A 27,412-nucleotide genomic window follows, 5' to 3' on the forward strand; every position below is an offset into this window, starting at 1 on the left:
ACAATGTTTAGTACATCTGCAGTATTTTCCCCTCCACCCCCACCTCCCCTCCCCGCCAATTTCACATGGTAGATACTTTAAACTGCCCAAAACGTAGGTCAATACATAATAATTTGTAACTACACCTAAACAAAAGAAATAAAATACATATTAATTGACCAGAACAATGTTCAAACAGTAAATGAGTTAACAACTCATGGCTTTTCCCTGTGGATGGAATGACGTGGGATTTTTGAGGCCTTTTAATCTTCTCTTGATTTCCTCAATAATTTTCACAGAGGATCCTTGAATAAGATGGGCGTGCTACTGTGTCTGACCTAGGGGTGTAACTGCCACAGAACCCTCCGTGCAGGCCCTAAGTGGTCGGGCAGACTCTATAATTCCCCGGAAAGTGGAACCCTCCGCAGCCGATGTGAGCCGGCCAAGCCCACAGCCAGCCCTGGGAGCGGTCGCAGACTCTGACCCCCGCGGGCCTGGGGCTCCGCAGTTCCGGGCACCGTCCGGCGCGCCCGGGGCGGGGCGGGGCGGGGCGTGTGAGTCAACTCTCGCTCGGTTCCCCCGCGCCCCCCCCTCCGGGAGCCACGCCCGTACTTCGTGCACGCAGCCAGTCGGCCCTCTCGGGCGCGGGCGCGGGGCGGGGCGGGGCGCGGGAGGGAGCCAGCTGGCTGGCTGGCGGGCTGCGGAAGGCGGGGCTCGCGTGCGCACAAACGCTTCCTCGCACAGCGTTGCCCCTGCGCGCGCGGCTGGTCGGCCCGCGGCGGCGCTGCGCTGATCCGGCGTCGGGGCCCGGCATGGCGGGGGCCGGGGCCAGGCCGGGCCGGACCCGGACCTAAATGCCTCTGCTTTTCTCCGCGCTGTTGGTCTTGCTGCTGGTTGCGCTTACCGCCCTCTTTTTAGGCCGGTGAGGGGCTCCGGGGCACGGCGGGCGGGGGAAGAAGGAAGAAGGACTGAGGAGGGGGCGCGCGCTGGACAGAGGCGCGGGAGGCGGAGGGGGTGGGGCAGAGGAGGGGGCGCGCGGCGAGGGGAGGGCTCGAGCGGGCCTGCTGCCCGAGCTGCCGGGGATGGGCTGCCAGTGTGGGGGGAGACTGAGCGAGCGGGGAGGGCCTGAGGAAATGCTGAGGTCGGGAACTGAATAGGTGTGTATGAGGAAGGGACTTAGTACGGTGGTCTCCCTTTCCCTCCCCCACACGCCCCTGAATGTCCTCTTCACCAAGGGCGAATTGCGTTTTTAGCCTCGTCCTGGGGAGCGGGGACAGGAGGTCTGGTTATCCAGGGGAGAGCGGCATGTGAGTTGGTCGGTTCTGACCCCACAGTGCCTTCTTGCAGACACCTGGCTGGAGGGTCGATGGAGAAACTGAGACCCTTTGGGGAGTGTGTGATGGCACATCTGACAGAGCTGCCTCTGCTTTGATTCCTGCTAGGGTCTCTTCTCTCTACCTCTGGGATTCCTAACGATTTGAGAGATTGCTTTTTTTGTTCCCAACTTAGAGTGGAGTTTATAGTGTGTGTGATTTCCTCTGGGTGGAGGGGTCCCTGGGGGCTAGGATCCTGATCATTGTGGCTGAATGTGTATGATAGACTGGTGCTTTGAGAAGAAGGAGAGTTGCAGAACATGACCCTTTGAAAGGCTTTCTGTGACCAGCAAGGGATGTGGGAAGCCCTTGGGAGAGGGTCCTGTGAATTCACAGGGAGTTTTCTGCAGGTGGCTTGCGGTCCGGTGGGCCACCAAGTGGTGTCAGCGGAATCTGCAGGCGGAGCTAAAGATTGGCTCCTTCCGCTTTTTTTGGATCCAGAATGTTAGTCTTAAGTTCCAGCAGCACCAGCAAACAGTGGTGAGTTCTGGGAGACTCTGGGTGTGTGTGTGGTTGAGCCAGCTGACTTTCAACTTTTAATTTACTTTTTTAAAATCCTGGGTGCCTTTTTTAATTAATCCCATCCTTGCCATCTCTTTACCAAGATGATCTTAGAGCTAGTTGGGGAACATTGGGATTGATATAAGTCGTTCAGCTAAAAATGTTTATAGGGCACAGAATGTCCAGAGTACATAAGAAAGAATCAGAAGTAAAGCATAGAAGAAAGATAACACGAAATAAAAGGCCTCACTGTTCTAATTTAAGAGGGGAATCAGGACAGCATACCCATAAAAGAGAAATTCTAAGCAAGTTCAACTAACGTCATCAGGCGAGTGCTGAGCAGAGAAGCCAGTGGCAATGGAATGGCACAAATATAGTGGAAGTGCCTATAGCAATTCCTCTTCGAGAACCCAGAACTTTTCTTGGCTCCTCAAGCTGCTCATTGCTTCCCTAGCAGCTGGTGTACAAAGCTTTCTCTAATACTGTTTTAGGAAATTGATAACCTGTGGATTTCCAGCAAACTGCTTAGCCATGATCTGCCGTGAGTACCCTATAACCTTACTTCTCCCCTTGGGGAATATTTTGGAGTTGGGTTTGCAAAGTGAGATTCTTTTACAGAGGCCTGACAGCCCAAGGAGGGAAGAACGTTCTTGCTGAAGTCTCCCTGTTAGCTCGGGTATCATTACCTTGTGAGACAAATATTGAAAACTGCTATTAGATGGTCCTCTGTGATTTGAAGTATATTTATAGGAAGGATAGAAGAATGAATGTGGGGATGGGGAGGAGGTTGCTGTGGGATGGATGGACCTGGTGGCAGTGAGGTTTCTCTTCTGGGCAGACACTATGTGGCGTTGTGCTTTGGAGAAGTGCGTATCAGAACAGACCTACAGAAAGTTTCTGGCCTATCTGCCCCATTCTCCCAGAGCACTGGGGTGGATCAAAAGGAGCTGTCCTTCAGCCCATCCTTATTGAAGATCTTCTGCCAAGTGAGACTTCTCCCACTATCCTGGACTGTACTTTGGGATGGTTGGCTTTGGAGTTGTGGGTAGATTTTTCTACTGTTTTGGGGGCATAATGCTAAGAGCTGCCTCACACTCTTTCTCAGCTGGAAAGGAAGGGCAGGTCCTTGACATTAATTTATTGTTGTTTCTTCCTTTCAGTTATTTTCCATTCATGTAGATGCCATTAACATCATGGTTCTCAAGGTGGATACCTCTGAATCCTTGTGGCATATTCAGATCAGTAGAAGCAGATTTCTTTTGGATAGTGATGGGAAAAGGTAAGCACTGGTAGAGGAACGTCTGGCAGTCCTATTCTTGATTTAGAGTTGCTTCAGGGCAAGTGGATGTCAGGGCCTCTTATCAAGGTGTCAGGTTCTCATTGTGTGCAATCTGAGGAGAGGCTAAGATTAGGCATTTCTGTTTGCCTTGTCCTTTCTAGTCAGTGGAACTTGATGGAGGTAAATGGCGAGGAATGGGGCCAAATGCTCTTAATTTTTTTCCTCTCCCAGGCTAATTTGTGAGGTGAGCTTATGTAAGATCAACAGCAAAGTTCTAAAGAGTGGTCAGCTGGTAAGTATGCCGTGGTCATTCAGATACCTCATTTCTTCTTGGGTATAAGGTACGAAGGCTTACATTTTAGATTCTGTGTCCTCAGTGGGGTCTCCTTGAGCCAATACCCAGTGTTCCAGACCACTACATTTTGACCTAAAACTCCCTACACACCCACCTTAGAGGCTTATCCTTCCTACAGGAGGACACCTGCCTAGTGGAGCTCTCACTGGCCTTGGACCTGTGTCTAAAGGTGGGCATTAGCAGTAGGCATCTGAATGCTATCACTGTGGACGTGTGGACACTCCATGCTGAACTTCATGAAGGCCTGTTCCAGAGTCAGCTGCTGTGCCAGGGCCCAAGCCTGGCATCCAAGCCTGTTCCCTGTTCAGGTAAAGCCCCAGTCATTGAGTCTTTTGGCTGCCTTGTTCTCAGGGATTATTTTGGAATTAGAAAAAAATAGTGGTCTCACTACTCATTTAAGTGTGAGTCATTTGTCACCGTGGACTTTGACCCTGAGGATAGAGGAAATAGGGCATTTGCTTGTGCTGAGTGAAAAGAACTAAAATTTAGTGTGTACCTATTATGCATTGTACCCATATTATGTTTCATGTGCTGTTGGCCCTTGAACAACATGGGTTTGAACTGTGTAGGTCCACTTATATGTGGATATTTTTCAACACATTTGGCCCTCTGTATCCACGGGTTCCACATCCACAACCAAATGTGGATGGAAAATAAGGTATTCACAGAATGTGAAGCTCAAAGATACAGAGGGCTGACTTCCCATATGCAGGTTCTGCAGGGCCTACTGCTGGACTTCAGCATGTGAGGATTTTGGTTATATATAGGGGTCCTGGAACCAGGCCCCCAGGATAACTGTATGTTCTCTCACTGAGTCCTCAGCATTTCATAAATAAGGAAACTGAAGCCTAGGAAGGTTAGCTAGGAAAATAGGGTTAGCTCATAGAGCTGCTAATCAGTAGTAAAAATGAGGTTTAAATTATTTGGTCTTAAAAGCCATATTCTTTCCGTTATACCAAGCTGCCCCCTCCCCCCATACTATTTATGTTTTTAGAGTCTGGGGAAGGAAGTATAGCAAGTGTCTGGATCTCTGGAGCATTTGTCTTATGGCCTAGTTTGGGCATTTGGTTAGCCTATTATATGTGGAAGGATTTGGCCATAGAAGATAGGGCATTTCAGAAGAATTGAGAATGTTAAGGATTGATGGTTCTTGTTTTATTCATTCATATTTTCAGAGATGACAGAGAACTTGGTTGAGCCAACTCTACCTGGCCTGTTCCTTTTCAAGCAGCTGCCAGACCAGGTCAAGGTTAAGATGGAGAATACAAGTGTCGTGTTGTCAATGAATAGTCAAAAGAGGTGAGGTCTCTCCTGACGTAGAAGTATGGAGAGCGATAGTAGGAGCTGTATACTGGGATCTCCATGACCTGCCTAGTAGCTACACTGAGCTTGTCCATGGGGATAAAGGAAATAGGAATGGCATTCCACATCTTTCTAAGCTAGAATCTGTCTTGGTCCAGGCACCTGACTTGGACGCTGAAGCTGCTGCATTTCCTGTACCACCGTGATGAGGATCAACTGCCCCTTCGAAGCTTCACAGCAAACTCTGATATGGCACAGATGAGCACTGAACTCGTGCTAGAAGGTTCATGGGTGGGGGTACTGGTACTGAGAGAGGAAGGGAGGACTAGACATTCTCTTTGCTCATGCCCCATATGGTCTTCTTAATATCAGTGTAACTGGGGAGGGAGAGGAGGGAACATATTGAGAGAAAATAGCCCCAACTCTCAAATGGTGATAGTCTGTTTATATCCTTGCCTGCCTCCGTCCCTTTCCTAGTTTCACCCCTTGCTCTCCCAGTGCTCGCCTCTGATGTGCCCTTTGGCCTCTTACAGATGGGTTGCTGCTGTCCCAGAGTCGCCAGCGCATTGTGTGCCTCAGCTCCCTCAAGGCTAGTGTGCAGGTGTGATGACCGTGGTACCAACAATCGTTCCTTTCTCTGTTCTCTCTGTACTTCATTGCATTATGAGTTAATGAAATGAAACCCAAGCCCACAGTTCAGGTCTTCTCATTTCCAGGTGACCACGATTGACCTCTCGGCTTCCCTGGTTCTGAACACTTGCATCATTCACTACCGGCACCAGGAATTCTCTCACTGGCTACACATGCTAGCACTGGAGACCCAAGGGTCTAGTTCACCTGCTCTTGAGCAAAGGAAAAAAAGGTCAGTTTGATCTTTTTTAGCAGCCATCTTATCAGTTGGATTCTCCAGGATTCTTTTGGTCCCAAGTGGTATCATGTCCAGTCTCAATAGCAATCCTGTTTTATGTATCCTTCCCATTAGGCTAGACGCCTTGATGGCAGGATGATATCATGTTCGTTTTTGTGTCCTCAGTGCCCTGCACAGTACTTTATACAAAATAAACATTTGTTGAACTGAGCTTAAATGATAAAAAATATCTTGTCTGTCTTAGATGATGAGGTGGAAGTGTCCTGTCTGCAGTGACATTTCTGTCTTTGTGTAGTGCTTCCATTGTGCTATACAGAGATCTTAAGGATAATAGTTTAGAAGTGATGCTTCTGGGTTATATTAGGTTGAATCATACAATATTGTTGGTGTTCACCATATTTGACTTATAAAAATGGCAATTTCATATGGTTCAACCTAATATCTTTCTGGGGTTCTTGTAGATTACCATTGAGAGTAGCAGCAAGCTAATAAGTTCAGCCTTTTACTTTCTAGCTGTATCCCATCCTAAGAATCGCAACAAAACTCTAAATTCTCATCCTGATTTTGAGAGCTTCAGGAATCTGTCCCATGATAGGAAGCTGCAGTTCTTTCCTTATCAAACAATGATGTCTTGTTCCTGTGCAGAACCTTCCCCCAAATCCTGGCTCCCATCATCTTTAGCACTTCCATCTCCAATGTCAACATTTCCATTCAGCTTGGAGATACACCACCTTTTGCCTTGGGATTCAATTCCATCTCTCTGGGTAAGGCGCTGGGATGGAAAAGGAACAAGAATCTGTCCATTAGAGGAGCTAGGCCCAGTTGACAGCCACAGTTGCTCCATAGAACTCTCCTTTCCCACCTTTGTTCAGATTACCAGCACCTCAGGCCACAGAGCATCCATCAGCGGGGCGTCCTAACTGTGGACCACCTCTGCTGGCGTGTGGGCAGTGACTCCCACATTCAGCGGGCACCACACCCGCCCAATATGCATGTTTGGGGTGAGGCACTTGTCCTGGACTCCTTCACATTGCAGGTAGGTGGGGGTTTTGGAGAATAGGGTCCCACACAGCTTTCTCATTCTGTCATGCTTCAGAGCACTGAGCATCTTATTGGCAACAAGTGATGCATCAGGGCATTACAAAACTGTGCACTTGCATACTTCTAACTGGGTCCATCTGCTTCTTTTCTAGGGTAGCTATAACCAGCCTCTGGGCCTGTCCAGCACCCAGTCAGATACCCTCTTTCTTGATTGTACCATTCGAGGACTTCAGGTAGAAGCATCAGACACGTGTGCTCAATGTCTTTCTCGTATCTTATCCCTGATGGGTCCTCAATCTGGGAAGTCAGTTGTCTCTAGGGAATCTTCGTTTGGGGAATCTGTGTCGTTACTGTGGAAGGTGGACTTGAAGGTGGAGGACATGAACTTGTTCACCCTTTCTGCCCTGGTCGGTAAGTGGGACAGGGGGTCTATACTGAAGTGTGTAGTGTTTAACCTAAGCAGATTATGCTGGTTTAGTCTGCTCCTTCTCGATTAATGAAGTTGATTATCTGGAATTTTCCTGAAGTAGAGGCATGAGATGCTGGAATGTCTTACATAAATATTGGGCTTATTGATATTTCTTAAGGGCTTATGAAAGGCAAGTATTAAGCAAAATATGTAAGAAAAAGACTTAGCTTTGATGTGGTCAAGAGAGTGAGACCCATGTAGCTTTTTATTTCCTTGTGTGTTTAGTTCTAGATAGTAAAAGGTATATCTCTGTACACTTCGTAGGAGTTAAAGAATTTCTTTGTCTTTGGCAGATCTAGTTAGGTTAAGACGGGAAAGGGAAAATTTCCCTGAAATGAGGAATCAACTTAAGGAGGCTTGGGGAATAAAGATAATTAGAGTAAAGGGACTAAGTAAGAAAGGAGAGTAAGGACTGAAGCTGCCGTTTGAGAGTTAAGAACCGAGGCTGATGTGGTTTCTGGATGTTAGGTGCTTCAGAGGTACGGCTGGACACTCTGACTGTTCTGGGCAGTGCTGAGACCTCCTCCGTGGGGATTCAAGGACTTGTGCTTGCGCTGGTGAAGTCAGTCACGGAGAAGATGCAGCCCTGTTGTAAGGCCCCTGATATCCCCACTCCAGTGCTCAGCCTCTCCATGCTCTCTGTCACCTATCACAGCAGCATCCGCTCGCTGGAGGTAATGTTCCTGTGGGGAGGTGGGGCCAGGCTGGCTTTTCCCTCAGCTTAGAGCCTTTTTCAGTCTTTTTGACTCATGTTGTGAAATTCATCTTATGGGAAATATGACACCTGGTGTTCTTTATTTTTTTCTGGCTTGTTCTGTATGTTTTAAACTTTTTATGGAATTTAAAATACATATAAAGCTAGGGAGAATACTTAAGCTTTCATCTTCCAAACTTCAGTAATTACCAGTTCATGATCAACGTGCTTCAGTTATACTCCTGCCAATCTCCTCTGCCTTAGGCTCTGGGATTGTTTTGAGGCAGGTACCAGATATACGTAACTTCAACTATAAATATTTTAGTATGTTTCTATGAAAAATAAGAGGCTTTTAAAAATGATTTTGCTGGCTGATCTGAATGCAGTGGTGTTTACAACTAATTGATCACAGCCAGTTATAGATTCCTGTGTTCCTTCTCCACTCCTACTGCTTCACTTGACCAGCCTAAGGGAAAAAAAAGATTTTGTTGAAGTCTTTAGCTTAGCTTATCAAAAGGCTGGAAAGAATCTGAAGATGGAAGCTCTGGCAAGTTTTGAGAGGCTTCCCGATATCTTTCTTTAGGGTATCAGGTGGCCATGGGACCTTCTTAGGAGGAGAGTGGGATATTTTACTCTGTCAGACTTCATCTTCCTTTAGAAACAGAAGAAGTTCCTTTTTAGAGGTTGAAACTCGAGAGAATTTTCCTGTCCTGGAATTCTAATTTTCTCTGTCCACTTAGCTATTCAGAACTGACTTTGTTTTTCAAGCTGACAAACACTCTTCTCCCTTCCCTGTGGCATGCTTTCACATACGTCAATTGTTGTGTTGACTTGTGTGATCGGTGCTTCATACTACCTTTTGAGAATTAGGTCAAGATGCAGTCAATTCATAAAATGTTTTCAAATTGCCTATTGCGATTGTTATTAGAGTGTGGCTGTTAATAGATAACTCATGAGCAGAAACATAAAGTCAGATGATTTATTGAAGTACCTACTGTGTATGCTGTGGTAGATACTAGAGAATTAAAATACATGGCCCCTACTCTCAGGCAATATAGAATCCAGTTGAGAACTTAAAAGTGCTCTTAAGTATAAGATAAGTAACTACTGTTAGCTCAGCATATTAGCGTTTACAGAAACAAAGCAAGGGAGTAATTAATGTGGCCACTCAGCAAAGACTTCTGGGTGGAGATGGTTCTTAAGCTAGGTATGCATGTATAATAATCCCTGTCATCTCTACTGTTCTGGGACATGGTAAGTGACAGATCCTTTTGTTTCTTAAAGGTTCAGTGTGGTGCAGGGCTGACCTTACTCTGGAGTCCCCCAGATCACATGTACTTGTACCAGCATGTCCTGGACACCCTACATTGCCGAGACCTACTAAGAGCCACTATGTTTCCTGAGACTGTTCCATCCCTTACATTGGAAACTCCAGGGACCACTTCTGAACTGGAAGGCCATCTCCCTGAGCCATCCCCCCCAAAGCGGCTGCTAAACCTGACTCTGGAGGTGAACACAGCCAAGCTGACAGCTTTTGTAGCTGAGGACAAGTTCATTACCCTGGCTGCAGAGAGTGTGTCACTGAGCCGGCATGGAGGTTCCCTGCAGGCTTACTGCCCAGAGCTGGCTGCTGGCTTTGATGGGAATAGTATCTTTAACTTTAAGGAGGTAGAGGTACAGCTGCTACCTGAGCTGGAAGAGATGATCCTCCACCGGAACCCCTTCCCTGCGCTGCAGACCCTCCGGAACCGTGTTTGGCTCCTTTCCCTTGGCTCAGTGTCAGTGGAGTTCCCTTATCAGTATGACTTCTCTCAAACTCTAGATGAGGCTGTAGGAGTTCAGAAATGGCTGAAGGGGCTGCATCGAGGGACTCATGCTTGGACCTCTCCAAGCCCTGCCCCACTCCCACCTGATTTACTCTTAAAGGTTCAGCACTTCTCATGGGTTTTCCTGGATGACATTTTTGAGGTGAAACTTCATGATAACTATGAACTGATGAAGGATGAAAGTAAGGAAAGTGCCAAAAGGCTGCAGCTACTGGATGCCAAAGTGGCTGCCCTTCGGAAGCAGCATGGGGAGTTATTGCCAGCCCGCAAAATTGAGGAGCTCTATGCCTCTTTGGAACGCAAAAACATTGAAATTTACATCCAGCGCTCCCGTCGTCTCTACGGCAACACACCCATGCGCCGGGCACTGCTCACTTGGAGCCTGGCAGGGCTAGAGCTGGTGGCTCTGGCTGATGCCTCCTTCCACGGGCCTGAGCGTGTGATAGAGCAGGTTCGAGAGCTTGATCCAGGCAGTCCTTTTCCTGCTGAAGGAGTAGATCTTGTCATTCAGTGGTGTCGCATGCTCAAGTGCAGTGTCAAGACCTTTTTGAGTACGTAGTATTTCCCTTATTTGCAGACCTTGATGTTTGCCCTTTGAGCTCTAGGGAGCTCTCTGAGTGATTACAGAGGAGTTAGGTTATATGGGGAACTATGGCTGGTTTTGGATGAGTGGAATGGGATGGGTGGGGCTCCCCTTCCCTTCCCTTTCTTTGTTCCTGAATTTCACCCTGAAACTGCTTGGCTAACATAAAGAGACAGCTAACACAGTCATCTTTAAGGTTATTGTGGCTCTTGGATCTCAGTACTATGCCCTTAACTTTCTGTTCCAGGGTCACTGTGCCCTTTTTCAGCTTTGCTACCAATTGCTGGCCCTTGTTCTATTAGTTGACTTTATAAGTATAGATGGGTAAAAGTAGGAGCAAGGCAAAAAAAAAAAAATGCTTGTGAGTGCTGAGACAGCCCCCTGAATAGCTGGCTTGTATCCTCCCCATAATAACAGTTCGGATCAGAGACTATCCACGGTACCTGTTTGAGATCCGTGAGTGGCGGCTGATGGGTCGACTCGTGGGCACCGAGCAGAGTGGTCACCCTTGCTCCCGTCGGCGTCAAATCCTGCACTTGGGGCTTCCATGGGGTAACATGGCAGTAGAGAGGAACATGCCCCCACTCAAATTCTACTATGACTTTCACTGTGAGTAGAGAAGGGCATTTGGTTTGGCTGAGGGACATTTATGATGGCTGAGATGGGAGATGAGCTGAGGCCCTCTGGAGTGAAGGAGAGGGGAGTGAAGTTGTGTAACAACCTTAGCCTTTGTTCCTCTACCCCAGCGGAAATCTTCCAGTACACAATAGTATGGGGCCCGTGCTGGGATCCAGCCTGGACACTGATTGGCCAATGTGTGGACCTCTTGACCAAGCCGTCAGCCGACCCCAGCCCACCTTTGCCTTGGTGGGACAAGAGCCGTCTTCTGTTACATGGGGACTGGCACATGGACATTGAACAGGCGAACCTGCACCAGCTGGCTACTGAGGTGAGGGGGCCCATGATACTGTATTCTTATTAGGATGCTACGGTAAAGGTCTACAGAGCACATGGGGGAAGAGAGAAAGGTACTGATTTGGGAGATGAGGATGGTTTTCTTACCTGTATCTCACCAAGTTCTTGGGGATGGTTACAGGATCCATACAACACAACTGAAAATATGCACTGGGAGTGGAGTCACCTGTCTTTTCATTGGAAATCTGGTCAGTTTGTGTTCAAGGGTGACTTGGATATCAACGTGAGAACAGCTTCTAAGTGAGTGAAGTGAAGGGTGAGGCCTCAACGGGCTGGGAGATTCGGGTGGAGGGAGAAAGGAAGAGTCAAAGGGGAGTGAGTGACCAGGGCACTGAGGGTTGGGGCTCTCTTGTGAGGCAGGTATGACGACTGCTGCTTCCTTCACCTGCCTGACCTCTGCATGACACTGGACCTGCAGTGGCTATGCCATGGGAACCCACATGATCATCATGGTGTCACTCTGCGGGCCCCAGAGTTCCTGCCTGAGGTGCCCTTGGGCCAGCTCTATGACTCCTACCGGGCCTTCCGCTCTGAGAACCTCAATCTCTCCATCAAGATGGATCTGACTCGGCACAGCGGGAGTGAGGCTTGGGCTTGGGGCAGTGGGGGGGAAGGGCTGGGAGGGTGGGCTTGAACACTCAGGACTTCAGCTTAATTCTCTGGGTAGGAGATAGAAGAGCAAAGGGAGAATTTGGGTTAGGACCCTTTTTTGGAAGAAGGTTGGTGTCTTAGTCCTTTGGGGCTGCTATAACAATAATATTATGAATTTGGTAATCTGCAAGCAACAAACATTTATTTCTCATAATTGGGGGTTGGGAAGTCCAAGATCAACATGCTGGCAGATTTGGTGTCTGGTGAGGGCCTGTTCCTCATAGATGGCAGCTTTTTGCTGTGTCCTCACATGGTGGAAGGAGTCAATGAGCTCCCTTGGGCCTCTTTCATAAGGGCACTAATCCCATCCATGAGGGCTCCACCAAAGACCTACCTCTTAACACTGTCACCTTAGGAGTTAGGATTTCAACATCAATTTTGGGGGGACACACACATTCAGACTGTAGCCGTAGGTGAAAGCAAAGAGCTTACCTGGATCTTTGAAACAAGAGGGAGTTAGGGATGCTGAATGTGAGGCTGGATGTGTTTAGGTTTTTAAACCTTTACAACCTGAAGCTAGAGGAGGATTTATCTTCACTTGTGTGTTTCAACCACAGCTAGGAAATGTCTATCCTTCTCTTTGCAGCAATATCTCAGCCCCGAATTCTACTATATAGTAGTACCCTGCGCTGGATGCAAAACTTCTGGGCAACTTGGACTAGTGTCACAAGGCCTATCTGCAGGGGAAAGCTCTTCAATAACCTGAAACCCAGCAAGAAGAAACTTGGCCAGCACTACAAGCAGCTTTCCTATACTGCTCTTTTTCCCCAGCTGCAGGTCAGGCTCTGATATCCCTGTTGACGTCTGTTCTCCTTCTCTAGATTTCTTGTTTTCTCATCTTAGGTCTCTTAATCATCCCTTTCTTGCCATCCTTTGTCTAGTGTTATGGTCTGTTGTTGCCAGGTACATTATTGGGCCTCATTTGCCCAGCAACGGGGCATCCAGATTGAATGCAGTCAGGGCCATGTCTTCACTCGGGGGACTCAGCGGCTTATCCCTCAAGGTAAGATCAAAGACTCCCTTCCTTTCTCCTAGCTTGTTCCTTGTCCTTTCCCCTTTTCTCATTTCCATTCCCCTCCTCTGTTTCTGTCTCACACGATCCTTCTGTACTGGTCCACATGGGCTCTGTGTGCCTCCTTTTCTCAGCAGGCACAGTCATGCGGCGCCTTATCTCTGATTGGAGTGTGACTCAGATGGTGAGTGACCTAAGTCAGGTGACCGTTCACCTGATGGCCTCACCCACTGAAGAGAATGCTGATCACTGTCTTGATCCCTTGGTAACAAAGACCCACCTGCTGAGCTTGTCTTCCCTCACCTACCAACGGCATAGGAATCGCACGGCTGAGGAGGTACCACCTGACACAGTCTCTTTATTACCTTTTTCATGTTAGTATGTATCTCAATCTGCTCGGGCTGCCATAACATACCATAGACTGGGTGGCTTAAACAACAGAAACTTATTTTTCACAGTTTTAGGGACTTGGAAGTCCAGCATCAGGGTGCCAGCATGATTGAATTCTGGTGAGGGCTCTTTTCCTGGCTTGCAGATGTCTGTCTTCTCTCTGTGTCCTCACATGGCAGACAGCGAGCAAGTGTGCGCATGTGCGAGTGGGGGTGAGCACGCGTGTGCACAAACGCTCTAGTTTCTCTTATTATAAAAGCACTAATCCTATCATGAAGGCCCCACCTCATGACTTCATCTAAACCTGATTACCTCTGAAAAGCCCATCTCCATCTACCGTCACATTAGGGGTTAGGGCTTCAACATATGAATTTGAGGGGAACATTAATAAAGTCCACATTAATAGGTTTTAGGCGAAGTCCCTGGTAAGGTTCCTAATTATATCCTAGGCATATTATGTTATTACTTTATGGTGTACTTGGTTTAGCTATATCAGCAGCCCTCCTTTTGAAAATTCCTTTTTTCTCTCTGCTTCTAAAGGCAGTTTCTTACTCTTCAGGAAATAGAGTAGAAGTTTTTTCCTAGCACCTTATTCGGTGCTGACAAAAATTGGGAGAGGCGGGTGGGAAGCCCTTCAATTTGGGAAGGATTTTAAGTTGAAATTCTCTGAATCATTTAAAATACAATGGGTATAGTTAGAATGTAACGTATAAGCTCAGACCACTTAATTTTTCTTTCTCCAGGGGCTTTCTGTGTTACCCAGAACAGGTTTATTATTCAACAAGCTTGTTCTCTTATCTCTGCGTTTGTGGTCCAGGAGCATTGGGGGAAATTCCTATGCTACCCTGAGGTCCTTTTCCTGTTTCTCAGGAGCTCTCTACTCGAGATGGGGATCCTACCTTTCATACACACCAGCTGCACTTGGTAGATTTAAGGATTTCCTGGACAACCACCAATCGGGACATTGCCTTTGGTTTATATGATGGCTACAAAAAGGCAGCTGTACTCAAACGTAATCTCTCTACTGAGGCCCTGAAGGGGTTAAAGATTGATCCTCAGATGCCAGCCAAAAAGCCAAAGCGGGGTGTCCTGACTAATGCCCCAGCCCCACCTCGTGTTAACACTCCCAGCTTCAGTGGACGGCCTGATAAGGGGTCATCAGGAGGTAAGCTGGGGGAGATGAGACTTTAGGAGTTTAGGTTTAGAGCATGGACATGGGCTTGGACAGGATTTTGAGAAGGACTGAATTATGGCTTGTTCCATCTAGGTGTAGAGGTGAAATTATTATTTTTCCTTATTATGCCACCTAAGTCTTATATAGCAATGATGTTGAGGCATTAAACGGTCTGGTCCTGTGGCCAGCAGAAGAGAATTAGAAGGAGTGATAGAGCCAAAACAGGATAAATAAGGGAAAGGAGCAAAGGATTAGAGAATTGTTTCATATTTTGGTAAATTAATTTGTTCAGTAAACAGATATGTATTGAGTACTTAACAGGCTCAAAGCACTGCACTGGATTCAATGAGGGATGTAGAATGTAAGACATTCTACTTACAAGTGTATCATCTCTGAATGATCTAAGATTAGTTCATTTATTCACTTAATCACTCATTTGTCCATTCATAGATTGATTTTAGCTTTATTAAGGCTTAATGTATCATATATAATCCTAGACATTGGGATACACAGATAAGAGAAAGATTAGAAGCTAGTAGGGAAAGAGACATGTAAATTGTAATTTCATTATGAAAATCCTTTGGAAGAATGTTCAAGAAAGTATTTCAATCAGTGTAGGGAAGCCTAGAAAGGCTTCACAGAGAAGATAATTGAGGTGAGTGTTAAAAGATGAATAAGAGTTCAATAGGCAAGGAAAGAGGAGAGGGCATTTTAGGGAAAACGAATAACAAGTACAGAGGAATGAAAGTTATGAAGAATTTGAGAACAAGGTGAAAAGTTATAAGTGCCACAGACAGAAATAAAAGAATATGAGAGTTGTTCCTGACTGGAGTGAAGGAGGAACTCCATCAAGGAAGAGTGTATTGAGGAAGTATTAATAGCATTTGAGGTGGACCTTTAAACTTAATACGATTTTTCTATTCTCTCAGTCAACAACAATCAATACAGAAGACTTCTGTGACCAAACGTATGTGGGTTTTTTCCCATCAACAAGCAAGCAATCAATTTTCAGCAGACTTCAGCTGGGTTTCCTCTAATTCAATTCAATTCTGACACTAAAACAAAACAAAACAAAACAATTCTGACCCTATCTACCTGGACATAGCGTCAAACCCAAAGGTTGAGGGTTCAGTTACCAAGACTGTTCCTCTCTTTCAGATGTCAGTTGTAAACTCCAGGTTGTTTTACCTGTGCTTCTGACCAACTAACTATAAATGGGGGTTCCCATGACCCTCTCCTTGGGTTCAAATAATTTGCTAGAGCAGCTCAGAGAACTCAGGAAACTGGTTTATTAGAAAGATATTCCTTCTGCACTCCCACTGCTTCACTTGACCAGCCTTAGGAAAAAAAAATGATATTACAAGGCTGGGTGTGGTGGCTCACACCTGTAATCCTAGCACTTTGGGAGGCCAAGGTGGGAGGATCATTTGAGGCTTGGAGTTTGAGACCAGCCTGAGCAACATAGCAAGACCCTGTCTTTACAAAATATAGAAAAATTAGGCAGGCATGGTGGCACATGCCTGTAGTCCCAGCTACTCAGTTGGCTGAGACAGGAGGATCACTTGACCTTAAGAGTTTGAGCTTGCAGTGAGCTATGATGATGCCACTGCACTCCAGCCTGGGCAACAGAGCAAGACCCTGTCTCAAAAACAAATCAAACCAAGCAAACAGAAAAAAATTGGCCATTGGCGATCAACTTAACCTTTAGCCCCTCTCTCTCTTCCCAAGAGGCGGGGGTGTGGGATGGGGCTGGAAGTCACAACCCTCTAATCCTGCCTGGGTCTTTCCAGTGAGCAGCCCCCATCCTGAAACTACTTAGAGGCTGCCAGCCACTAATGACTTATTAGCATACAAAAAGACATCACTTTGGAGACTTTAAGGATTTTAGGAGTCATATGCCAAGAAACAGGGAGAAAGACCAAATATTTATTTCACGGTATTACAGAGAATAAATGGTCTCTTTTGGTTGGCAGAGTAAAGGAGATGAGTGAGAGAAGAGGCTTGAAAGGAAAACTGGAGGTAGATCATCAAAGACCTTTCATACAGGAAGTTTTTGGTCTTTATTCAGTAGGTAGTGGTGAACTACTGAAGGCTTTTGAATAGGGGTGTGTCATTATTAGAGTTTTACTTTTAGGAAGACAAATCTGGCAGTGGTGTGTAGGAGGACCGGAGAGGAAGAAGCAGGAGGTGGGGGACAAATTAGGAAACTATTATGGTGTCTCAACAAGAGGCAATGAGGGCTGGAATTAGGTAGAGGCAGGAGGAATGGAGATGAGGGGATGACTAGAAACGTTATTGTCCATATACGAGAGTTGGCCACTGGTTGGAAGGAGGACAGGAAGAAAATGATAATGACTAAGGTTTTGAGCCTGGTGACTGGCATGATGGTAGCAGTAATATCAGAAATAGGAGAGCCATAGGTGGTTTGGGGAGATGTAGCATTGTTGAGTTCAGATTTGGGCATGCTGAGTTTTTGGTGCTGGTAGGACATCTAGATAACGTCTAATGAACAGCTAGCAATGAGGGTCTAAAAGCTTAGGGCTAGAGATAGAGATTTGGGGATTTCAGCATAGAGCTAAGAGTTAATACCAAGGAGATAATAGTTGCTTACAGTATAGCAGATACTCTGTGAAGTATTTTTATGTATGATTCCATTAAATTTTCATAACAACCTTATGAGATGGTAACTGTTATAACTGAGGCACAAAGGTTAAAGCAAGCTGCCCAAAGTCATAATGTGAGTAAGCATTAGAGGTAGAATTTTGAACACAGGCAGACTAGTCTAATTCTGGAGACTGCTTTAACCATAACATTTTGTTAGGCAAATTCATTAGGAGAAAGAGAAAACAGAAGGTAACATGCAAAAGATGGATCTTAGGAGATACTTATTTCTTAAGACCTGTGGAAACAAAGAGTGTCTAGAGACATAATCAGATGAAGCAGCAGAGCTAGGAGAACACAATGACCCTGATGGCAAGGGAGTGGTTTCAAGTGGAAAGGTGTGGTCAACAGACAAATAGGCTGGGTGTGGTGGCTTGCACCTGTAATCCCAGCTACTTGGGGAGGATTGCTTGAGGCCAGGAGTTGGAGACCAGCCTGGGCAACATAGTGAGACCCTCATCTGAAAAAATTCATGATAATAAAATTTTGAAAAACCCAGCATGTAAAATATTACGAAATGAAAAATAAAAGGAGCAAAATGCGGGGAAAAAAGATTCTAGAGTGATCCAGCAGTGCCTAAGAGGAAAAAGCGCTACCACTTTTTTACCACCTAGCATTTCTAAATTTCTGTTAGGAATCTTTTACTTTTATTAAGATTCAGGGGAGGCCGGACGCAGTGGCTCATACCTATAATCCTAGCACTCTGGGAGGCCGAGGCAGGAGGATTGCTTAAGGTCAGGAGTCCGAGACCAGCCTCAGCAAGAGTGAGACCCCATCTCTACTAAAAATAGAAAGAATTAGCTGGACAATTAAAAATATATAGAAAATATTAGCCAGACATGGTGGCGCATGCCTGTAGTCCCAGCTACTCGGGAGGCTGAGGCAGGAGAATCACTTGAGCCCAGGAATTTGAGGTTGCTGTGAGCTAGGCTGACGCCACGGCACTCACTCTAGCCTGGGCAATAAAGCGAGACTCTGTCTTAAAAAAAAAAAAAAAAAAAGGATTCAGGGGAAAATGAAATGACAATCCTTATTTTTCCCTCAGAGGTCAGGGGTGGGCTGGGCTGGGCTCGATTTCCAGGTTGGGGAGGGTATATTCTAGTCCTCACTTAGCCAGAGAAATTGAGGGAAGGTCAGTTTGGCCCTGGATGTGTTTTCTTTTCCTTTGAGACTGTGACCTTTCCCTGCTTCTTATTTCTCTGCCAGGTGCTTACATGTTGCAGAAGCTGATTGAAGAGACAGATAGGTTTGTAGTGTTCACAGAAGAGGAGTCAGGTATGAGTGAGCAGTTGTGTGGCATTGCTGCCTGCCAGACGGATGACATATATAACCGAAACTGCCTTATCGAGCTAGTCAACTGCCAGGTACCTTCTCTTTACACGAACACTCTAACATCAGTCTAGATCATAATTATATTGTTTACCCTTCCCCGCTTCTAAATAAGAATGAGTGGATAGAGCTTCAAAAATTTTTCCTTCCTGTAGGTATCATGGATCATTACTTCCATGTCTAAAAGCCAGTAAAATTCACTCAGTAAGCCAGAATTAGACCTAGCTGCAGTGGTTGGTACAGTGTTCTCACTAACCTTCTCATCTTCCTTGGTGACTTCACTCTGCTTCTATCTCTGGCATAGATGGTTCTTCGTGGAGCAGAGACAGAAGGCTGTGTCATTGTGTCAGCTGCCAAAGCCCAGCTGCTGCAGTGCCAACACCATCCAGCCTGGTATGGTGACACACTGAAACAAAAGACATCCTGGACTTGCTTATTGGATGGCATGCAGTACTTTGCCACCACTGAAAGCAGCCCCACTGAGCAGGATGGCCGACAGCTCTGGTTAGAGGTTAGTCAGCAAGGCTGGGAAGGCCCATTTGTATCCCTAGTTTTCCATAGTTAGCTCCTTTTACCAGAATAGCTGAAAGATTCTTGATAGTATCTGTTACTGCCAGCTTAGCAGAATAATGAGGCTGGTAACACTTTGAATGTGGGCAGTTTATGGTCTTTGAGCACATAGTACATTTTTGTTTAACCTCATGATACTCTATTTCATTGCAAGAGAAACTCTCATTTCGGAGCACTAGAATAAAATGGGCTGGGGCTTTTTTACTTTTGAAGATTGCTGATCGCTATTAATGTTCACACACAGTCACACTAATTGTCAAGAAAAAAGCTAGTAAGTCTGAGAATTTTTGATAAACTCTATTTGCCCTTTCTCTGACCTCTCTTATAAAAATGATTGGTTGTTTCAGCAAGGCAATGAGGTTGAACAAAAGACTGCTTGTCAACGAGTTAGGTTGTGTGAATTCTATTGTTTTTTTAACCCTTAGAGACTTTGTTTATTAAGGATATATGAGTTCCAATGACAGCTTTGCCATTATAGTAGCCATAAGCCCTTGAACCCATCACCTTTATTTATAAAATGGAGTTACTACTTTACCCTGACAAGACTGTTGAAAGGATCAAATGAGAAGGTGCTTTGAAAAAGATTAAGCTTTATTCGATGGAAATTAGTCTTATTTTTTTAAAGTTAGTATGTCTGGGGAAGTCTAACTGTGTGGCAAGATAATATATCTGTTAGATGGTAAGGTTGTGAGCAGTTGGCAGAGACCAGCAAAGGAGCTTGTCATTGCATTGCAAGATTGTGAATTTTGTTTTCAGCTTCTTGGTACAATTGAATTTTCATTATAATTCCTAGGATATAATATTATCAGAGTCATTATAGTGTCTAATCGTTATGATTCCTCTTCTCACTTCCCTGGCTCATGCCTTTTACACCAAGGATTTAGGGATTAATCCAGCAACCTTAACTATAATTATATGAGGTAATGAGCATTTGGATCAGATGTCAAGCCGAGTAAGGGCCAGGTAATATGAGAGGTCCTGCTGATATATGAGCTGTGGTTCATTCAGGCAAGCTGTGCTCTTTACCAATAGTAATAGGTAGGCACAGGTGTTAACTACCCATGCAGAGGTGGGCGGGATAAGCTATTAGGGGCTCCCTATCTGGCTTTTCTGGGTCTTTGCTGCTTTTAGGAATGCCTTCTTTTACAGCTGAACCCCTTTTTCCTGCGGGCTGTGATATTAGCATTAGAGTAGACTGTCCTTGATTTAGATGGGAGGGACTTTGATCTTGCCTTTCCTATATGACTTTTCTTGTGACTTGGCAGATCTGCCATCCTGAAGCTTTGATCTTACTGCCGTGGTCTTCTCATATCACTCATTCTGCTATTTACTCTGACTTCGGGTTGGCAGAGAGGATCAAGAATTTAGTCCCCTTCTCCCAAGGCAATAGTGTCAGAGTAGTTATCTATCTGAAAATAGAAAACAGCAAGAACACAAATAGAACAAATACCAAAATGAGTGGGAAAGTTTTTTTTTTTTTAAATGAAATATTTTGCCTGTGACAGGATTTAATTTTAACCTATCTCATTGTTTTTCTGGCTCGAGACCTGAAGGCCTGGCAAAGTGTGCATGTAACTCAAGTGGGTTGGAGAATTTGGGTGGTTTGGGGCAAGAGAGAGCGCCAAATATGTCCCCTACCATGGGAGAGCCATTAAGATATTCCAGGCAGTGGAGGTCTATCTAGATAGTAAGTGTAACTACTTGAAACACGGAGATCTGTGACCTAGTTGGCTAGAGCAAGCCACTGTTTCCCTCAGAGCTGAAGGTGCCTTCATCTCTGTCTGTAGGTGAAGAATATCGAGGAGCACCGACAGCGTAGTCTGGACTCCGTGCAGGAGCTGATGGAGAGCGGGCAGGCAGTGGGAGGCATGGTTACCACAACCACAGGTCAGCTCTTCCCTTCCTCCCCATCAAATGATTAGGAGCAGATGTGTACCCCAAAGGGGCCCATTTCCTTACCTACTCTTATTCTTAACATCAGTGTATGCTGGAGTAGGACCAGTTTGTGCTCGGCTAGGTTGAAAGCAATATTACTGGAGTTTCCCAGACATCACATATAGCTGGGTGGCTCTCTCCTTAACTTATTGAGAATATCTTTCTCTTATTTCTTTCCCACCGCTTCCCAGATTGGAACCAGCCAGCTGAGGCACAGCAAGCCCAGCAAGTCCAGCGGATCATTTCACGTTGCAGCTGCCGAATGTACTATATTAGTTATAGCCATGACATTGATCCTGAACTAGCAACTCAGATTAAGCCACCTGAGGTTCATGAGAACCAGGAAAAGGAAGATCTCCTAAAGAAGCAGGAAGGTATTCAGGACTTGAAAGGCTTTTAGGAGGGAACTAGGGAACTTGTGAAAGTAGTTATTTCATTAGTGGTTTTGAGACATAGATTTATTAAAAGTCCCACTTTGCATTGGAATTAACATTTCACTTTGCTTTACATTTTGTAAGTTTTGCTATGAGAGAACAACCTATACTCTTGGAGGGAAGTAGGATGAATAGGCATTGTTTATGATTTTGAAATAAACATGTTTCTACCCATGAGCATTTCTCAGCTCAATTCTGTGGAGTTGACTAACAGGAATGGACCAAATGTGGGTAGAAGATATTTAGGGAGAAACTTGAGCATCTTATTTAGCTGCTAACAATTACCTAGGGGCTGTGGATACCTTCACCCTTATCCACCACGAGCTAGAAATCTCCACCAACCCAGCTCAGTATGCCATGATCCTGGACATCGTTAACAACCTGCTACTCCATGTAGAACCCAAGCGGAAGGTGAGCATGAGTCCTTGCAGAATTCTGGTTAGTGTCACAGGAATATCTAGACATTGTGCTTTGTTTGCTCTCCAGTAAGCAAAGCTATGCTTCACAGTGAAAAAGGGCCTTTTTGTTGGTATATCCTCTATTAGTCAGCAGTAAAATTCCACTTACCTAAGAAAGGTCTGAGTGTCCCAGGGACTATAAAGCTTTTTGCTTGATTGTTTTTCCTGGTCATTTCTCTACTCAGTCACCTAAACACCTCTAAAGACAGTAACTACTCCCCACTTCTGCCTCCATCCCCACCCTGTGGGCCTGGCTTACTGTGAAATCCACATTGCCAAATCTTCTACATTGACCTACCTCTCTTGCTACTAACGGTAACAGGTAAAAGTTAGATATCAAGAAGAGATCCCCATTTCTTATTCCTTTGTTTATTTCACTTTACTACAAGACTTGTCTATTTAAAAAGTCTTAGTCATTTCCCTTTCTATTCCTTTAGGAACATAGTGAGAAGAAGCAGCGGGTCAGGTTCCAGCTTGAGATCTCTAGCAATCCTGAGGAACAGCGCAGTAGCATATTACACCTGCAGGAGGCCGTGCGGCAGCATGTAGCTCAGATACGACAGCTGGAGAAGCAGATGTATTCTGTCATGAAGGTAGTCACTGTAGATAGTCTGAGGACCAGGAGGTCTCCTAGGACAAGGGAGATCTCCTCATTTTCTCCTATCCTGGTTCCCTAGTCTTTGCAGGATGACAGCAAGAATGAGAGTCTGCTTGACCTGAACCAAAAGCTTCAGTTACAGCTAAACCAGGAGAAAGCCAACCTGCAACTAGAAAGTGAAGAGCTTAATATCCTCATCAGGTGCCCCGGCATTCTTTCCCTGTCCTTTTCCAGTACCCCATCTGAAGGTGGTTTTTCTTCCTTGCCCATGTTCTGACAGTGTAGGTCTAGTGTGCATTATCAAAGGCTGTTGCAGGAGTGGATTCAGGCAGCTCTTCCAAAATGAGCATTTCTGGACTTGGCCAAAGAGGTTGAGAATGGAAGAGCCTTTCCTTTGGTTCCTCAGTAGAGAATCTCCTGGAAAAGGCTCTGTTACAAGAAAAATGGGTAGTTGGGAAAGATCATTTTTGTGGCCTTGATACCGTGCATCTGAACTGAAAATACCTTGAAGTTGATCAGTACAGAATTGTAGATATAATCATAGGTATTATTAGTGGGAAGAGACTACTTTATCAAAAAGCTGTAGAAACCAGGCATGGTGCCATGTACCTGTAGTAGTCTCAGCTACTTAGAGGCTGAGGTGGGAGGACTGCTTGAGGCCAGGAATTTGAGGCTGCAGTGAGCTGTGGTCAGGCCTGTGAATAGTCACTGCTGTGTAGCCTCAGCAACATAGTGAGACCCCATCTCTATTTTTTTTTTTTAAAAGGCCAGGCATGGTGGCTCACGCCTGTAATCCCAGCACTTTGGGAGGCTGAGGCTGAAGGATAGATCGAAGCCAGTTCAAGACCAACCTGGGCACCATAGCAAGACCCTAACTCCAAAACAAAAAAAAAATTATCTGGTCATGGTGGCATGGTCCTATAGTCCTGGCTACTTGGAAGGCTGAGGCAGGAGGATCCCTGAGCCCAGGAGTTTGAGGTTGCAGTGAGCCATGATTGCACCACTGCACTCTAGCCTGGATGACAGAGCAAGACCCTGTCTCTGAAAAAAAAAAAATAAGAAGAAGCAACAGAGCTAAAGATGGGCTTTGTGCTCCCGTGACCTAGGGTGTCAGGAGCAATAAATTTAGTACAATAGTTCAGGGACTAGCTATCCCAGAGTAGTTTAATCTCTGGGTTTACATTCTATATCAGTTTAGAGCATTCCATCCTACCCACAACCCATGTGCTGTTTCCCTTATTGGGTTTGGCGCCCTGTCCACTTACAGGTGTTTTAAGGATTTCCAGTTGCAGCGGGCCAACAAGATGGAGCTGCGAAAACAGCAAGAAGATGTGAGTGTGGTCCGTCGCACTGAGTTTTACTTTGCTCAGGCACGGTGGCGCCTGACAGAGGAAGATGGACAGCTGGGAATTGCTGAACTAGAGCTGCAGAGGTTCCTCTACAGCAAGGTATCTGGGCTATACTGTCACCCAAAGGCAGCTTATATTGGGAGGCACCGACCTATCGTAGGAGTCCAACTGAGAAAAGAGATAAACAAAAAGGGGCTAATTATTACATGATTATTAATGATGGTCATGATTAGGAACATGAGCAGAGCTCCCTTAAACATACTTGTTTGTAATATTAAGTGATACAGATATAGATGAGTTTGATCAAATACTTCTCTCATTGAGTAGGATTATCTACCCCTAGAAGTATGGCCCAGAGGAAAGTAATCGTCCTAGTCCAGCTTGGAGTAGAACCATTCTAATACTGACATTCAGTTTGTTGCAATTACTGATTGACATGGGAGAGAGGATATTATTCATTACTTTCTCCCACAAGGGATGTTTGGAAATGAATGAGAACATTTTTTAATGTGACAATGACTAGGCCAGTAGTGCCCTGGCCAGTAATACCCAGGAGAAATGCTGGATTAAAGAGTGTATTGACTGTATGAGATTGAAAAAGATACCAAAGGTTGGGATTAGGCTTATGGAGAACCTGAAAACAAACAGTATATGTAGCAGTGCTCTAGCAAGCTCCTGAAAAAGGTTTATTGTAGTTGACGGGGCAAAATCTGTCTTTATAGGTGAATAAGTCTGATGACACAGCAGAACATCTTCTGGAGTTGGGTTGGTTTACTATGAACAACCTCCTCCCCAATGCTGTCTATAAGGCAAGTCTTATTTCTTTATTCCTAACCCATTCACATGCTTCTTAGCAGAGGACATTTATAATGGCCCTTCCGCCTAAACCCACTATGGGGGTTTAGTGTGTTGATCTGAGATGTTGAACGCTTGCCCAGCTTAGCAAGACCATTGCCTCTCCTCCCATTCCGCAGGGGATTTGTGGGTTCATTTATGGTAGGAAGGACATTGGGCTGGCTATTATTTACTCTTTATCCTACAGGTAGTGCTGCGGCCCCAGAGTTCCTGCCAGTCTGGGCGACAGCTAGCCCTCCGCCTCTTCAGCAAAGTCCGGCCCCCTGTTGGGGGTATCTCTGTGAAGGAACATTTTGAGGTTAGTAAACAGTCCCTTAGGGACCCAGGAACAAAGGACATTCAAAGGCTAGCCGTGTGCTGTGTTATGGTATATTAGGGGTAGGTAAACTGAGGGATGGTGTCTGCACTTAATTGCTTCGACATTTTTCCACTTTAGGTAAATGTGGTGCCTCTCACCATCCAGCTGACACACCAGTTCTTCCATAGAATGATGGGCTTTTTCTTTCCTGGCCGAAGTGTGGAAGATGATGAAGTTGGTGACGAAGAGGATAAGTCCAAACTGGTGACTACTGGTGAGAACTTTCATGGTGGAGCACCAAAAGCATGGGGTGGCAGCCACAGAGACAGCTGAAGCTTCAGAAAGAGAATGGATGACAACTGGTGTGCTTGCATTTTCATAGGAATACCAGTGGTGAAACCTCGGCAGCTGATTGCAACAGATGATGCAGTACCACTGGGCCCTGGGAAGGGTGTGGCACAGGGCTTGACTCGGAGTTCTGGAGTCAGAAGGTCATTTCGCAAATCACCTGAGGTACCAAACATGCCCCTGATGATAGAAAAATGGCAGAGTAAAAAAAAAAAAATGGCAGAGTCCTGAGGTGTTCTGTTTGGCCTAGCTGAGGATTTCTTGTTTCCTTTGAGTTTATTCCAGGGATAAAAGGAGAGGGGGATATTTGGGGTCCTGAGTTTCTTCTTCTGATGGTTTTAGGAGCTTACACTCCTTTCCTTCCTCTTCTAGCACCCTGTGGATGATATTGACAAGATGAAAGAGCGAGCCGCCATGAACAACTCCTTCATCTACATAAAGATTCCACAGGTTCCACTGTGTGTCAGCTACAAGGTCTGTACCTCCTCAGCACTTTCTAGAACAAGGTGGGAGGGGAACCTGATAAGATTAGGGATTATAGACAGGGAGACAGCCAGGTTACTTGTGAAGCTGAGCTATGGGTGATAAATCTGGTGTTCCCTCTGCTCCCCTCAGGAGGCAGCACCACATCCAGACTGTGGTGAGGGGAAATCTAGGTTGCTGTTGCAGGACTGGCATTCAAGTGACTGCCTTGGACTCAAAATGGCAGCTGATATATTTTTTCCTTCTCTTTCTCTCCCTTGCAGGGTGAGAAGAACAGTGTGGACTGGGGTGACCTTAACCTGGTGCTGCCCTGTCTGGAGTACCACAACAACACGTGGACATGGCTAGACTTTGCCATGGCTGTCAAAAGGGACAGCCGTAAAGCCCTGGTTGCCCAGGTATCTCGCCAGGGCTCATGGCTATTTGGTTAACAGGGGTTGGCAAGCAGATCCTAGGTTCAAGAGCCTTTCATTTTAGGATATATAAACAAATATCCTTGGGAAAGGGCAAGTGAATGAAGTGAAGGACTTTTATCCCTGCCCTCTTCATGACTTCGCCCGTATGATTAAACTGAATGTTTACTGAGTGACTTATATACGTTAACCACCAGTGACTTTAGGGAATTGAGGGCTAACAACCTCAGGTTTAGAATGGGTTCTAATGAGACTGTAAGCTTCTTGAAAGCAGAGACCACTTTATAATATAAATTGCCCATTGTGCCTTGCATGAAAGTTTAATAAATCTTTGTTGACTTGGTTCATTTTGATTTATTCTGCCTGTCCCACTAATATTTACCTTTCCTTTTACTCCTTTCCAAACTGCCAGGTAATCAAAGAGAAGCTAAGGCTGAAGCCTGCAACAGGGTCTGAGGTTCGGGGAAAGCTAGAAACTAAATCAGACCTGAATATGCAACAACAGGAAGAGGAGGAGAAGGCCCGGCTCCTCATCGGTTTAAGTGTGGGCGACAAGAACCCTGGCAAGAAGTCCATCTTTGGCAGGCGCAAGTGATCTGGCAATCCCAGCAGCTGCAGTGCAGGATCTGACTCTGGCTCAGGCTCCAAGGACTTGTGGGGTGGGAGGGGTTTCCCTTCATCTGCCAGGATTTGTCGGGCTCCAGAACCCCACAGGCATTGCTCCTCAGCAGCTGGCCTGTTCCCTGCAGGGCATGGTGGACAGTAATACTGAGTTCCATCTCACAATGATCAGGCTCAGGGCCAGAGAGGTGACAAGAGAGCAAGACCCAGGGAATGGGCCCAGGGCAGGACCTTGTTCCCTTGGGGTCAATTTAAAGGGTAGGGGGATAGTCCTGATCAAGTGTGATAAATTTTTATAGACATATATAAAAAATATATATATATATTTCTAAGTGTAACTGCTCTCCTTCTGTGTCAGGAAGCTGAGGGGAGGGGACTGATCCTCTGTCCCTCACTCCACTGCCTTGTATGAAAGAGGTATTAGTGTTCTGGGAGGAATCAACTCCTCCCCAATCTCTGTGCTAAGCTCACTTGGGAGGATGGCAATAGGAGCCAGGGCTGCCCATGGGTTCCCTACTGTTCCCCCTGGGGTATACCTTGGAGAATGGCAAAAATGATTTAAAGAGGAAAAAAATATTTTAAATTTGA

General features: G+C 45.7%; 1 protein-coding gene across 4 annotated transcripts; it reads left to right on the plus strand.

Annotated features, from left to right (window-relative positions):
• Positions 1 to 731: 731 nt before the first annotated feature.
• Positions 732 to 27,412, plus strand: KIAA0100 (KIAA0100 ortholog). 4 transcript variants are annotated; one of them, XM_045525366.1, is made up of 39 exons: positions 732 to 901; positions 1,703 to 1,832; positions 2,345 to 2,394; positions 2,692 to 2,839; positions 3,014 to 3,132; positions 3,364 to 3,424; positions 3,606 to 3,795; positions 4,663 to 4,786; positions 4,948 to 5,072; positions 5,323 to 5,390; positions 5,506 to 5,651; positions 6,303 to 6,421; positions 6,530 to 6,693; positions 6,851 to 7,109; positions 7,636 to 7,841; positions 9,146 to 10,238; positions 10,688 to 10,879; positions 11,017 to 11,219; positions 11,367 to 11,485; positions 11,606 to 11,826; positions 12,483 to 12,673; positions 12,800 to 12,899; positions 13,043 to 13,245; positions 14,169 to 14,463; positions 18,340 to 18,497; positions 18,767 to 18,973; positions 20,820 to 20,919; positions 21,159 to 21,341; positions 21,691 to 21,812; positions 22,297 to 22,452; positions 22,537 to 22,658; positions 23,725 to 23,905; positions 24,529 to 24,615; positions 24,849 to 24,959; positions 25,098 to 25,233; positions 25,342 to 25,472; positions 25,680 to 25,781; positions 26,054 to 26,188; positions 26,616 to 27,412. In XM_045525366.1, exons 1-39 carry the CDS (start codon positions 834 to 836, stop codon positions 26,796 to 26,798), a joined length of 6,708 nt encoding a protein of 2,235 aa, XP_045381322.1. In that variant the 5' UTR covers positions 732 to 833; the 3' UTR covers positions 26,799 to 27,412. The 4 variants fall into 4 exon arrangements, with proteins under 4 accessions (XP_045381322.1, XP_045381323.1, XP_045381324.1 ...); XM_045525367.1 differs by having other exon boundaries at positions 13,046 to 13,245; XM_045525368.1 differs by having other exon boundaries at positions 765 to 901; positions 3,364 to 3,376.

Source organism: Lemur catta, chromosome 15 (genome assembly GCF_020740605.2).
Source record: "Lemur catta isolate mLemCat1 chromosome 15, mLemCat1.pri, whole genome shotgun sequence".
In the NCBI taxonomy this organism is placed as follows: Eukaryota; Metazoa; Chordata; class Mammalia; order Primates; family Lemuridae; genus Lemur; species Lemur catta.